This window comes from Haplochromis burtoni, unplaced genomic scaffold (assembly GCF_018398535.1).
Source record: "Haplochromis burtoni strain Fernald_Lab_line unplaced genomic scaffold, NCSU_Asbu1 Contig_7, whole genome shotgun sequence".
Lineage (NCBI taxonomy): Eukaryota > Metazoa > Chordata > Actinopteri > Cichliformes > Cichlidae > Haplochromis > Haplochromis burtoni.
This window is the reverse complement of record NW_024582368.1, coordinates 3,306,663-3,319,716: the sequence shown is the minus strand read 5'-3', so window position 1 is coordinate 3,319,716 and position 13,054 is coordinate 3,306,663. Positions and strand designations below refer to the sequence as shown.

At 38.6% G+C, this 13,054-nt stretch overlaps 2 protein-coding genes across 3 annotated transcripts in view; one reads left to right on the top strand and one right to left on the bottom strand.

Annotated features, from left to right (window-relative positions):
• sh3pxd2ab (SH3 and PX domains 2Ab) overlaps window positions 1-13,054 on the bottom strand; it is a 60,140-nt gene that overhangs the window by 41,792 nt on the left and 5,294 nt on the right. For both annotated transcript variants that reach the window (XM_005914137.2, XM_005914138.2), the window contains exon 2: window positions 7,580-7,660. In XM_005914137.2, the coding sequence (XP_005914199.1) occupies window positions 7,580-7,660 (81 nt within the window). The remainder of the gene's footprint in view (window positions 1-7,579; window positions 7,661-13,054) is intronic.
• Window positions 12,290-13,054, top strand: part of LOC102301973 (N-acetyllactosaminide beta-1,3-N-acetylglucosaminyltransferase 3) — a 5,508-nt gene continuing 4,743 nt past the window's right edge. Inside the window, exon 1 of the mRNA XM_005914140.3 lies at window positions 12,290-12,642. Within this exon, the coding sequence (XP_005914202.1) occupies window positions 12,635-12,642 (8 nt within the window). The 5' untranslated portion in view covers window positions 12,290-12,634. The remainder of the gene's footprint in view (window positions 12,643-13,054) is intronic.

Here is a 13,054-nt window from a genome sequence, read left to right as displayed (position 1 = left end):
CTCTGGTGCAAATTACTGACCTCTGTCATCATTTTAGGTGGGGGAACTTGCACAATCGGTGGCTGACTAAATACTTTTTTGCCCCACTGTATGTCTATTTACAGCATCAATCTCTCAAGAGATTAAGCAGGGAGCGAAACAGAGCTAAACAATGAAAAACAACTGTTTTACAGTGAAGATTTCCTTCTGAGGGTAGCTGTCCCTAACAGTTTCAACATGATTCTCCTTGGATACGCATATTTTGTATTTGGTGAAGTTTTGATGAGTGCTAAAAAACAAACAAACATGCATTGCATGTGTGTTACATACTACAAACAAGAGTAGGTATGTATTTTGCTGCAGAAGGACATGGTTTTTGTTATTTTGCCTGTTTACACTACCACAGTGAATTTTAAATTAACCAGTAAGTATGTGATTGAAGTGTAGGCATTTGGCTTTAATTCAAAGGGTTTCAATAAGAAGTTTACATTAAATATTTAAAAAACTGCAACGCTTTTTAAACCCAGTCCCAAATCTCCAGAGGCACAAAAAGAAGGATTGTTTTTAAAAACCTGGATGAAAATCTCCTGCCTGAAGTCTACCCCAGTCTACCCCAGTAAATGTGGGTTCTTCTTTATACTCTGCCAGGCTTTTTCTCCAGCCACCTGGAGTTCCTGTTTGTGGATATTTCCCTTTGGTTTTGCATTTACTGAAAAACATGTTCATCTGGGTTGAGATCGTATTACTGGCTGAATCTGGCCACTTTTGGGCTGCTTTTGCTTTTGCACCATATGGCTGAAACTGAGCACAGAGTATATCCCTGTACACTTCAGAATTCACCCTGCTGCTTCTATTGGCAGTCACATCATCAGTGAACGTAGTGGGAACCATATATGGCAATGTCTTATTTCTCCACCATTTTTGACAGATGATATCGTATGCTTCACATCATGAGCTGTTTCTTTCCTTCTCCATACTTTTGTCTTGCCATCATTTACTTTGGTACAAGTTAACCTTGGTTTCATGGGTCTAAAGCAGTGCAGGCTCTTTTATGTTTATTTTCTGGCAACGTCTAATCTGGCTCTCTTGTTCTTGAGCGTAACCAGTTGTTTACACCTTATTGTAAACATTCGTGAAGGCGTCTCTTGATTGCAGACTTTGCAGACAATGATACACCTACCATCTTGATTTCTTGACTTGGTTACATGTTCTAAAGTTGTTTTTCTAAACCATGGAAATAATTCTGTCAACATGCACTTTAGCTGTCCTCTATGGTCTTTCAGGCCTTTTGGTGCTGCTGAGTTGGCAGCTTTATTCATTCTTTAAATAATGCACCAGACTGTTGACTTGGCCACTCAAAGTTTTTGCCATCTTTCTGAAAGGTTTATTTTTGTTTTTCAGCCAAACGATGGGCTCCTTCACTTGCACCGACCTCATATTTTAAATTACAGTGGAAAGCCATAAATACAAAGCCCATAAATTCCTTTGCCTCCAAATAACAATGGAACAGGCCTCACTTGGCCAGGAAACTACTGGTCAGTCAACTGTCCAATTGCGTTTGAGCCTCTGGGTATAAAATGGGTGTACTAACCTTAACAGTTCTAAACAGTTAATGCAAAATGCATGTAAAAACCCTTGAATAAAAGAAAGCTGACTGTCTGAACTTTCATTGCATGCTGACTGCCTGATTTAAAAAATCCATTGTGATGTGGTACTTTCAAAAGGAAAATATATCTTTGTCAAACAAATGATAGACCTTAACTGTAGTATCGTCTTTGTATTCACACGAGAGCATCTTACAGTAACAGGTTTAAGATGTAGATGTAACCACGCCTTAATTTTTCCTCCCTTGCCTTGTTCCAGATGTGCTTTACCAGCAAATTCTGTGAGTATCAAGCTGAAGCACACTCAACTGGGAGGAGAAGGAAAGGTCTCAGTTTAAACTGAGCCAAAAAGAAACCAGGTGGACAAACAGAATCAGGCTTGGAGGTTAAAGTTGGATCCAGTCTGTCTGGATCTGTGGGAGTTGTTTGTAGGACTTGTGCAGCAAGAGGTGGTTTGGTTTGATGTTGTGGTTCTTTCGTTTCCACTTTAATCTGCTGGCTTTGCTGAATCTAAAAATTTCTCCCAGGGCATAGCATGTTCCCCCCTCTCCCCCAAACTACAGACTGCTAACAAGAAATGTTTTCCTTTGAAATGGACAGTCATCATTATTGTGTTTTAAGGGCAAAGCAAAGTGCACAGTATAAAGAATCGTCCTGGTTAACCACACCTGCACATAGCCATGGTAAAATTCCTAATCTTACGGTGATTACAGTCTAATGCCGAGAAGGCACGACATCAAATATGTATGTAAACCAGACTGTGTTCTTTAGGATGCTATGGCAATAACATAACTTTACAGGCTAGGCTGTAATTCCTCCAAATGCCAGTAGTTATAACAACCATATTGTTTATTTGATACACAAAGCTACACGCTCATCATGTTATCAGGCTTACAGCTGGATGTAGCTGTGTACTCCCTCTAATACAGGAGTGTTCACTCAACACTTGTAAGAAACTGCCTCAGCTTTTCATTTGGGAGTGAGGATGACATCACTACTGGAGATCTACGTGGCTACACTCACAGCTCCATGGGACAGTTTGGAACAAAAATCTGATTGAAAACACTCCTCATATTTTGTTTACCTTTAATTCAGAGGCTTTGGGGAGCAGAGATGGTGTAATTAATCTATATTTCTATCCTACGCTCTGCCCAGGAAACTGCAGTGTATTTAAGTTGTAGCGTTAACACTGGGGAATGTCTATCAGGCAACAGGTGCTATGATGTAATGACATGTCCTGTCTCTTTCCACACTGTTTGGTAATCAGTGTTGTGAATAAATACCAGATGAAGGAACTGCAATAAAAAGTCAATCATCAAACATATCTTTATTTTGTCACAATGATGTGAATTATGGTGACTGGAAAAAAACAGAAATAGCTTCTGTAAACTGTAATGATAATCTCTTGAGCCATTTAAAAATAACTGAGCTCACAGGAGAAAGGAAGAAGAAACCGACACAGACACTGAGCTGTAACAGAAGACAAAGAAACTGTTCTGAGATAGGAATGTCTGAGTGGGAAAACAATCAGATTTCATTGCTGGGGTGTGTTTTGACATCTTCTTTGCAGTTGTCTACTGCAGCGAGATCGTGGTGCAACACCCTTTTGGATAGAGTAATAATAACAATTTACTACAGTCATATTAAATATTTCAAAGAAATCTAGAAATTCCTATGAAACACCCCATGATTAAGCAGCAATGACTTAAAGAAATCATTTTCTATGTGACAGTCTCTCACAAGATTCTGGAGGAATGGCCCGCACTTCTTTACAACGTTGCTTCAGTTCATGCATAGTTCTCTTAAAGTCCTGCCACAACATTTTAAGGTTGAGGTCTGGACTTTTTCTGAACCACTGCAACACCTTGATTCTTTTCTTTTCCAACCATTCTCTTGCTGCTTGGCATCATTGTGCTATTGTGGGACCCAGTTTCAATAAAGCTTTGGCTATTGGACAGATCGTCTCACATTGTGGCTTCAAAACAAGCCCAAATAATCACCCTTCCCCCACCATGCTTGACAGTCGTTTAAGGTGCTGATATGCTTTGTTTTGTTATCACGATCTCATCTGTCCACAGGACAGTGTTCAACAAGACTTACTGTTTGTTCGGATGCACATTTCCAAGACAAAACCAAAGCGCTCACATTCTTTAAAGCAAGCTGACAGTTCTTTGGAACAAGCCAAACTTGTTCATATGCGTTCCTGTTTTAACTGCACTGTTGTAAACTTTAACATTTAAAATGCACTTGATGCCTATAGAGTCTCAGATGTAGCTCTTGGGTTTGCAGTTTCTCTGAGCATTGCACCGGCTGATCATGGGGTGAACTTGCTGCAACATCGAGTCCTGCTCCAGAAGAAGCAACATGAAATGACTACAAGCTTGCAGATGAAAAATCGGATGGTGTGGAACAAGATTTTTATAGTTTAACCAAAACTATACTACAAAACTAAAAATACATGTAAAAAAAAACCATTTCAGTTAACTCAAAATAAAAACGAGACTTTTTTTTTAAACTTAACTGAAACAATTTTTTGTGAACTTTGGAAAATAACTAAAGTAAATAAAATTTGCCTGATGAGGTTTTGAAAGACATGCTTATTCAGACTCTGGATTTCTACAATACTATGACACACTATCAGTTAACTGCTTAAAAAAAGTTATGTGTTTTTATTGTAATACCCTTACTAATTTCCTAAAAGAAACGAAACATTCTCAAACAATAAAAAATAGGCTCATGCCAAAAGGCAGTCGGTTTCCAAAGACTCGGTAATGTACATTGCCGAAAGAGTTTTGGTTTCTTCCTCATTCCTTTAGTAATCTGCCATTCATGACAACCATTTGAACAAAGTTGTTTTTATTGTATTATGGCCTATCATTAAATACAAAACTACTAAAGGTGTGGTTGCTTTGAGTGCCAGCAATAGCAACGGTAGCCTGTAGCTGTCTGAAGGCTTTAGTTCACCAGAAGTGAAGCCTTCAGACAGCTACAGTCACTGAATAGAACCATCGGACTGTTTTATGGTGTTTATGGTGCATTTTTAAAGAAATTATCTAACAAATATCAAAGCTTGCTGTGTAGTCAGTCATAACAACAGCCCATCAAAGAACTATTCATAAAATAAAGTATCTTATTTGCAATTTGCTATTAATTAGAAGGTCTATATCTGTGTGACTTATAAATCCAGTTTATAAATGCATGTCATTAATCAGGCTTGCTAATATAGCTCTAAAATACCAAATGGTGCATCCTTAATAATGCTTTATACCATATTATGGTGCCTTTGCCAATTCCACATCTTACTTTTGGTTCTCATTAACGTAGTTAATCTGGGTAATGTAGTTTGATCACATTTAGTTTATTTGTGTCTTAGGTGTCTCCTTGTCTTTTCCTACCAGGTGTTTCTCAGTTCTTGTCACTTCCTGCTTTTAGTATTACAACAAACAGGATAGGACTACATTAACAGCTGCTACACTTCCAGGTCTAATTTCAAGGAGAAATCTTGGTTATGTAGGTTAAAGAGAGAGAGAGAGAGGGGGGGGGGGTTTTAAAACCAAGGTAAAAAAGTTCTAACTCTTGTCATTATGCTACACTATTACAATGCTGAATTGTTGCTGCATCATTTTAAATAACCTTTAAATAAAGGCCGTTCTGAATGTGTGATACCAATGTTGGAGAAAAAGAACCCTTCAAAGCTTTTAAAGTCCTGATTCATGTCAGGAATGTAGGACAGAGAAATTATAATGTAGACAGGGTAGAGCTCACTGCTGGCCTAGTCACTCAATCCCAAAATAATGACAACTAAGGGATTTTGGAGAGGTTTCTGTCCAAAAGGAAACCAGGCCAGCTTGCACACGCCACAATCCCCCCTGTGGAATGCTGTGACCCATGCGACCTATACGCTGTGGTTTAAGGGTGTGTGTGGAGGGGGAGACCACACTCGCTTGACACACTGACCAAATCTGCTCACGTCAAATATGTGCAGGTCAATAACATTTCCCTTTGACAACAGAAACAGTGCTTGATGAAATTCAGGCTCAGCAATCTTCTAGCATAGAAACAAATGTCTCTAAACCAAGAAATCAATGTGCTTAACTCTGCACATGCATTACAAAGAGTGCACTTCACTTTACGTCAGCAGAAAAGACAAAGGGGGGAGGAATCAGATAAAAAAGGAGACGGGATCCTGGTAATTTATGATAACTGCTTCCCAAAGGAGCAGTTATGAACTATCTTAAGTGTGCTGGAGAGGTTTGAAACTTCAGCAGTGAGTGCATTTTTGGATGTCAAATTGGCAGTAAAAAAGAATACTTCATCTTTAAAAGACAATCAGCCAAACAGCTTGTTGATGACAATGATTTGTATATAGCCAGCTTTAAATTACTAAAACGATTTTAGACACGGTATGAAAAATTGATTAAAAAGGCGTTTCTTGTTCTGTGACCTTATTTAGCTTTTCAACTTGAATTCATGGTTATCTGATGAGATCATGGTCACATTTGGCCCCCCTCTTTTCAGCTTCTTGCGAACACAAAACACGCAATTGTGCTACGAAAAGAGAGCAACTGTGAAGAGTTTGGAAAAGACTGTAGGTGTCAGTTGGCAGACACACAAACAAGCTCAAACTCATTTGAGAATTGAGTATTTGAAAATTCAGACGACAACGAAACCTTTATTGTTGCAAATTATTGCTTCTGAGGCATCCAATAGCTGTCTTATCTTATTATCTTATATCTTTAAAGTCAGGGTGACAAAATTGCTCTTTACCACAACCCCCAACCTACAAGAGCCTCCCTTTTGAATCGAATGCATTTTGGGACTGGCCTTACTGCATTACTTAAGCTGCATAGTCCTTTAGTATTCTTACTGACTTCAATTCTAAAAATGTATTAAGCAATCCATACTATATGCAACATATATACAGACAAATGCCCTAAACCTAACCATTCTGTATTGACAGCTGCAGACTGTTGTTCTTCATGATTACCACAACCAGACAAACATACCCTGGCAGCAGAGATCCATGCACAAGACTAATGTTTACAAAGACAGGCGAGGAGGTCTGTTTCAGTCAAACAGACCAGGGCAGACTTTTCCTGGCTATTAGCAAGAGACAAGAGAACAAAGGGTTTCCTACAGCCAGCCCACCAGAGCCAAAGTGCTTTACTGCACTTTGAGAGGGCCATTGGAGAAGGTCCACAGACAGCCTTTTACAAGAAAAGGACTTAATGCACTCATTTAGGGTTTAACTCTAACTTTCTTTCTAGGAAACAAACTATAGTATACAAAAAGGCAGATACAACACCCATTTCCAAAACAAAACGTTGATGCTGTGTAGAATCTAAATGAAAACAGAGTGCAATGATTTCACAAACCTCATAAACCCTTATTTTATTTACAACAGGGCATAGAAAACATATAAACATTTTAAACTAAGACATTTTACAATTTCATTAAAAGAATGTTTTGGGGTGCATTAATGCCTAAGAAAATGGGACCTTGCATAATTGGAAAGACACACCGGTTCTCAGTCCCCAAACATTTACAGACTTTGAGAAAAATACCAGTTTATAAGATTTGTAAATCACTGGATTTTTTTTTTTTAATTTACATTTTACACAGCCTCCCAACATTTTTGGAATTGGGTTTGTATTTTACTGCTACAGGATCCTGTAGAAGAGCCTCAGAAGTTTGCCCCATACTGAATTCGGCATTCTGAGGTCATGTTTTTTCCTGCATCTGGTGACTGGATTTCCCCTATTTTCCTATTTCCATGCAGTCGCCTTAAATAAGACCTTTCACTAAACAGGAGCTGAACAGAAAGACATTGACTGAAAGGTCAAACTGGCCTTGCGGAGTTTAATGTTGCAATACAACAACACATAAGACATATTAGAACCATTCTTAATACAAAACATTGAGCTTTTGGGCAACTTCCTGTGCAACTATGAATTAAATCTGTAAAATTATTTTGTAGTCGTTGCAGTGTAACGTACCTGTAGGTCAAAGAATTTGCTGTACCTTCTGTAGATGACATGGGAAGTGGAGTCTGAGTAAGTAACATTGATAAGGTACACCTGCAGAGAAAAGAACAAACAAAAGAAGCCCATTAGGAACAATATCACTTTGTCAGAGACATCATGGCACCGCTTTACCCCTTTCTGACTTTACTTCAAAGGATCATCAAAGGTCAAATAAATTCATTATGTTTCTCTTTGTCAGTCACACATTGGAAAGCCATCAGGGGGTCAATGAGAGGGCCAATAGATTTGAAGCATTGTGTCTCATTAAAAACATGCATATTGAATTACTCTTGTGTATTTAAGTGCAGCCGATTGAATGCAGCTGATTCAAATATTTCACAAGTACAAATATTGAATGCGGCGGTTTGATAAACGCTGTAAGCCTGTTATTTTCTTTGCTGTACATGAATATGAGACTCTCATTAGTTTTCATTTTTGAGTTTTACATTACCAGTGTCTCATGAGTCCACCGTTTGAAGGGGAAGAGTTGCTTCCGTTGTGTCAAGTTCTGCCAGTTCTACCACCACAAAAGATAACAAGGAAAGGAAGTGCTGACTCATGCTAAAGCGCAAACAGGAGTATCCTTTCCTTGGCACAAATCGGTCACTTACAAAATACTCCCAAAATAAATGTTTTATTTACCTCAACAATAAAGAGCCCCAAAAACAACTGCGCTCACCCTGAGGTTCGGAAACAGATGGCTACACCTAATACATTTTCATCTAAACCCATGGCGCAGAGTGTTTATAAAAGCATCATTTACACATATGGTGGCAAGCTGCAAGGACATCAGTTACTAGTTTGAAATGAAGTCTTCTGCTTATTACAAAAGAGTTTTCCAGCAGCTCGCTAATTAGACACAGACAGCCCAAACTCTCTCATATTAGGCAAAAGCACGGTTCACTTCAGAAGCGGAGGGGTTGCAGAATATTATCAGAATATTAATTTGCCATCTGGAGAAGCTGGGACGGAATTAAACCACTAACCTTGCAATTAACAGATGGGTACTCTAAAGCTTAAGCCACAGCTGCCAAGCTAATATTTGATGTCACTTTTGGTAATTTAAGGTGATCTCTACGCAGTAGTGATATAATGTGTGACACTTTAAATGTCATGTTTCAGTTGTATTTATATTTATGTTTATTGTTATGTTATGTTATTCTGATTTTTAAAAATAATAATAATAATAAAAATAATAATATTTTTCTTCTGTTTCATGTATAATTGCTTACACACATGATTTCAGGAGAAATGTATAGCACCTGTGTAGTTTAGGAAAGAGAGCTTACACAAGAAACCACACATGACACTCACTAACTGAATGCACCATGCTATTTACTGAGGTATTCACACTTTGGCACAATCAGATGGCACACAGACTTGACTCTAGCTAGTTTTGTAATTTTCCATCAGTTTTCAATTGTTTCCAGAGTGGGTTTGTTCATTTCAGCTTAGCTTTGTTTTAATCAGTTTCAGTGTTTTAGCCTTTTTAATCATTATAATAGGGTGTTCTTTGTCAGGAGCTGACAAAGTAATTTGTAATACCAAATTACAACACAATCACATTTTGTAAAGGCTGTTGACTCACAGTCATGCAGACCTCCCAAGCCTTACTAAACAGATGCATCAAAGCCTCCTCAGGCTTGGTTGACTAATTTGACCAAAGACTAAAACTAAAGACATTTCATGTTTCTTCTTTTTCAACATGGAGGTTGAGTTAACTAGAAAAAACACTGCTTAAACCAGACCACATGCATTGGATATTTGCATTCTTCTTTCCGTGTTTAGCTGAGCTCAGAGCAATTGTGTAATTCTGTTGTTCACACACATTCACGAAGCTGTGAGAGTTTAAATACCTCGATTGGTAGTCACAGCTGATAAGCATGCACTTACTGTAAATGTGTAAGTATCTAGTTACCAGGAGTGTTAATATAGTAAACAGAGGATTTGACATCTCCTCTACCATAAGCACCCTTTGGAAGTATATGTAAACAAGGCTTAGTTGCTATGTACTCTTTGGCACCACTGCTACAACTGCCTGGAAGGAAGTCACACTTGGACAGTTGAGACAAAAGACAAAGGGCTGCTTCTTTCCTCTCTCAATACCGGATAAGCATTCCAGTTGCTTAGCTCATATATAATGAGATTCCCTCTGGGGGACTTCCCAGTCAAACCTCACCTCTGGCTTTAATCCCAAGAGAAAAGGTCTGTGCCCTGTCTTTAGCTGCCTTGGGGACCCTCCCTCAGCAGGAGATGGATGATTCAATTGATCCCAACTCTCAGGTTAATTAATCCAATTGGACCTGATGGGCTAATTGATTTTTTGCTGTCCCACTGAGTCATGGTTCAACTGTTATGGCTCAACAGTTTGAGTGAGATAACATTAAGGCCAGAAAGTCCACAGCTTAAAAGCAGCTCTTAGAGGCTATAGTAAAGAATCCTAACAGGCACAGAAGGAGTTTAACATCCTGACACATCCTGACACAATTACATTAGCATGTAAGCATACTAATATTTTTTAAAGGAGCACTTGTATTTAACTATAAATAAAAGCACAGGAAAAAATGCACATTTTGAGTTTGTGAATGAAAAATCAAGGTCTAGGATTCATCGCTTTTCACAGCCATACTGTCAATACCTAAAATTTCTGGTTATTCAATGCAATTGTATTTATATAGCACAAAATCATACCAAAGGTGATGTGAGGTAAAGACCCTGCAGTAATACAAGGGAAATCTGCAAATTATCCATTTCCAAAAAACATTGTCCTTAACATTATTAAGCATTATGCACTTTTAATTACACCCATATTAATTTTTGCCAAATATGGTCAGTGGACTGGTACTTATATAGTGGCTTTCTACTCAATTTTGGCAAGAGTCACACAATCACACACACATACATTCACACACCTGTGAAGTACTTTAACTAATATTCAAACAGACATTCACACAGTGGACATTCACGGAGTAGTATTTGGGGTTCGGTGTTATTTGTGTGAACTTTAAAATATATATAAACAAAGATGTCCTGTAAAGATCACCTTTCAGTGACAAAACAAACATGCTGCACTTGCTGATGATAATTACATTGTCATCCTAAAATGCAAACATAAAGATGAGTAAGACCTGTCCAGGGTGTACCCCGCCTCTCGCCCTATGACAGCTGGGATAGGCTCCAGCACCCCCCGCGACCCTGAAAAGGATAAGCGGAAGCGAATGGATGGATGGAAAGATGAGTAAGCACTTGGCAACTGTTAAAAAGAGACATGGCAGGCTCGGGGAGGGGCCAATTTTGGGCAAAGGTTTCTTCCTGTTAAAATGAATTCATTCAAATAATCATAATAACTCATAATAATAATAATAATAATAATTTCACACAACACTTTTATGTACGCCTAGCTGCTTAGCGTAACATATCCATACCACAGACTTTCACACGCAGACACTGAGTGAAAATATCAGGAGCTACTTCGGGTTTAGTATGTTTCCCAGGGATACTTGAACATGCATACTTGGAGGAGCCAGGGATCCTTTCCAATTGGTAGGCGACCCATGCTACTACTCAAGTCCAAACCAACAGCACCTGGTATTCTCAGGGAGTCTCCCATCGAAATCCTAACTAGGCCCAAACTTTCTTTTCTCCTGAGATTGGATGAGATCAGGTGTACTCAGAAAGGTATGGCTCTAAGCCATGTCTTAATGACTTTATCATATGAAGAGATATTTTGGACAGTTGAGACATTTCTTTCCTGATTATACTTCTATTCTCAGAGTTTCTCTCTTATAATAATAATAATAATGGATTGGATTTATATAGCACTTTTCAAGGCACCCAAAGCGCTTTACAATACCACTATTCATTCACTCTCACATTCACACACTGGTGGAGGCAAGCTACGGTTGTAGCCACAGCTGCCCTGGGGCAGACTGACAGAAGCGAGGCTGCCATATCGCGCCATCGGCCCCTCTGGCTATCATTATCATGTTATGCTATCAAGAATATAAGCATGCGAGCATGTTCAACATGGACGGTCAACATATTACACCTATCACGAGAGGCCAGGCTCCAAGCAGACTAGTATAACACGAATGACAACTCAGCTGTTACAGACGGTCTCAAACCATCCATGTTAACAATAAGATGTAATGTGGGCTTAAGATTGTGACCTTGTAATTTACGTAACCTTTTTTCTGAGAAAGTGAAACTCATAGACTATTTCTACTACTAGTGAATCAAGAATATTCGTGTATTCAAGTGATGTAATTTTAAACTATGCTTCGGTTCTGCCAAAGATTTCTTCCTGTTAAAAGGGATTTTAAACAAGGGTTTTAAGGGATTTTTTTAACTGATCCACCCATAATACCAGTTCCAGTGTTATCAAAAAGGAAAGGTTTAAGCCTGGTCTTAATAGTAGAGAGAGTATCTGTCTCCTGAATCTAAACTGGGGAGCTGGTTCCACATAAGAAAAGCCTGGAACCTAAAAGCTCTCCCTCCCAGTCTACTTTTAAATAATGTTGTCAGGAGAAGGATTTTACATTTGATTCTGCATTTAATGGGGAGCCAATAAAGAGAAGCTAATATGGGATAAATATGGTCTCTTGTTCTAGTCCCTTTCAGTACTCACACCTCAGCACTCTGGATCAGCTGAAGGCTTTTTAGGAAGCTTTTAAAACAGCCCGTAACGAATTACAATAGTACAGCATAGAAGTAATACACGCTTTAACTACTAACTACTAATCCCAAACTACCAGGAACTGCAGTAATAAAATGGAAATTCAAATTTTAATTTGATGGGCCAACCCCACATTTTTCCCTAGTCACCACTTGTTGACAAGAGACCACAGCCAGTTTCTAAGCCTGTTTGACTGGGGTTTTGCATAGCTTAGTCGCTAGAGCGTTAAGTCTCAGCGATGACGAGCAACACAACCTGAGAAGTTAAACAAGTTTGTGTGCCACAGTGACTCGTATTTCACACAGCTAACTCAGCTATCAGAGGAGACTTGGCCCTCACTTCGGTCAGACAAAATGATCAGGTAATCATTGACTTTTCTGTCATATGCCGTTTGTATAAAGACAATAATGTGCTTTAACCTCCTAGGACCTGGCGTTCACATATGTGGACATCACATTTTGGGTTATTTAGACCAAAATACTGAATTTTGCTTTGCTTTAGGAGGTTAATTTTGTTACAACTTGTATTGGTTTAGACAAGATAAGCTGAGATGATGTTTGAATGAGAACTTTTCTGTCATTCTAAGAAGTCCTGAAAAAGATTCTTAGCTTTCAAATACACTATCACTGAGAGACTCTATTCCTTTACAAGTTAACTATAAGAGGAAATAAAGATAAGTTATAAGTCAAACAATTCTAGCATTAAAGCTAGAATGATATAATACTAACGCTGTGTGTGTGTGTGTGTGTGTGTGTGTGTGTGTGTGTGTGTGT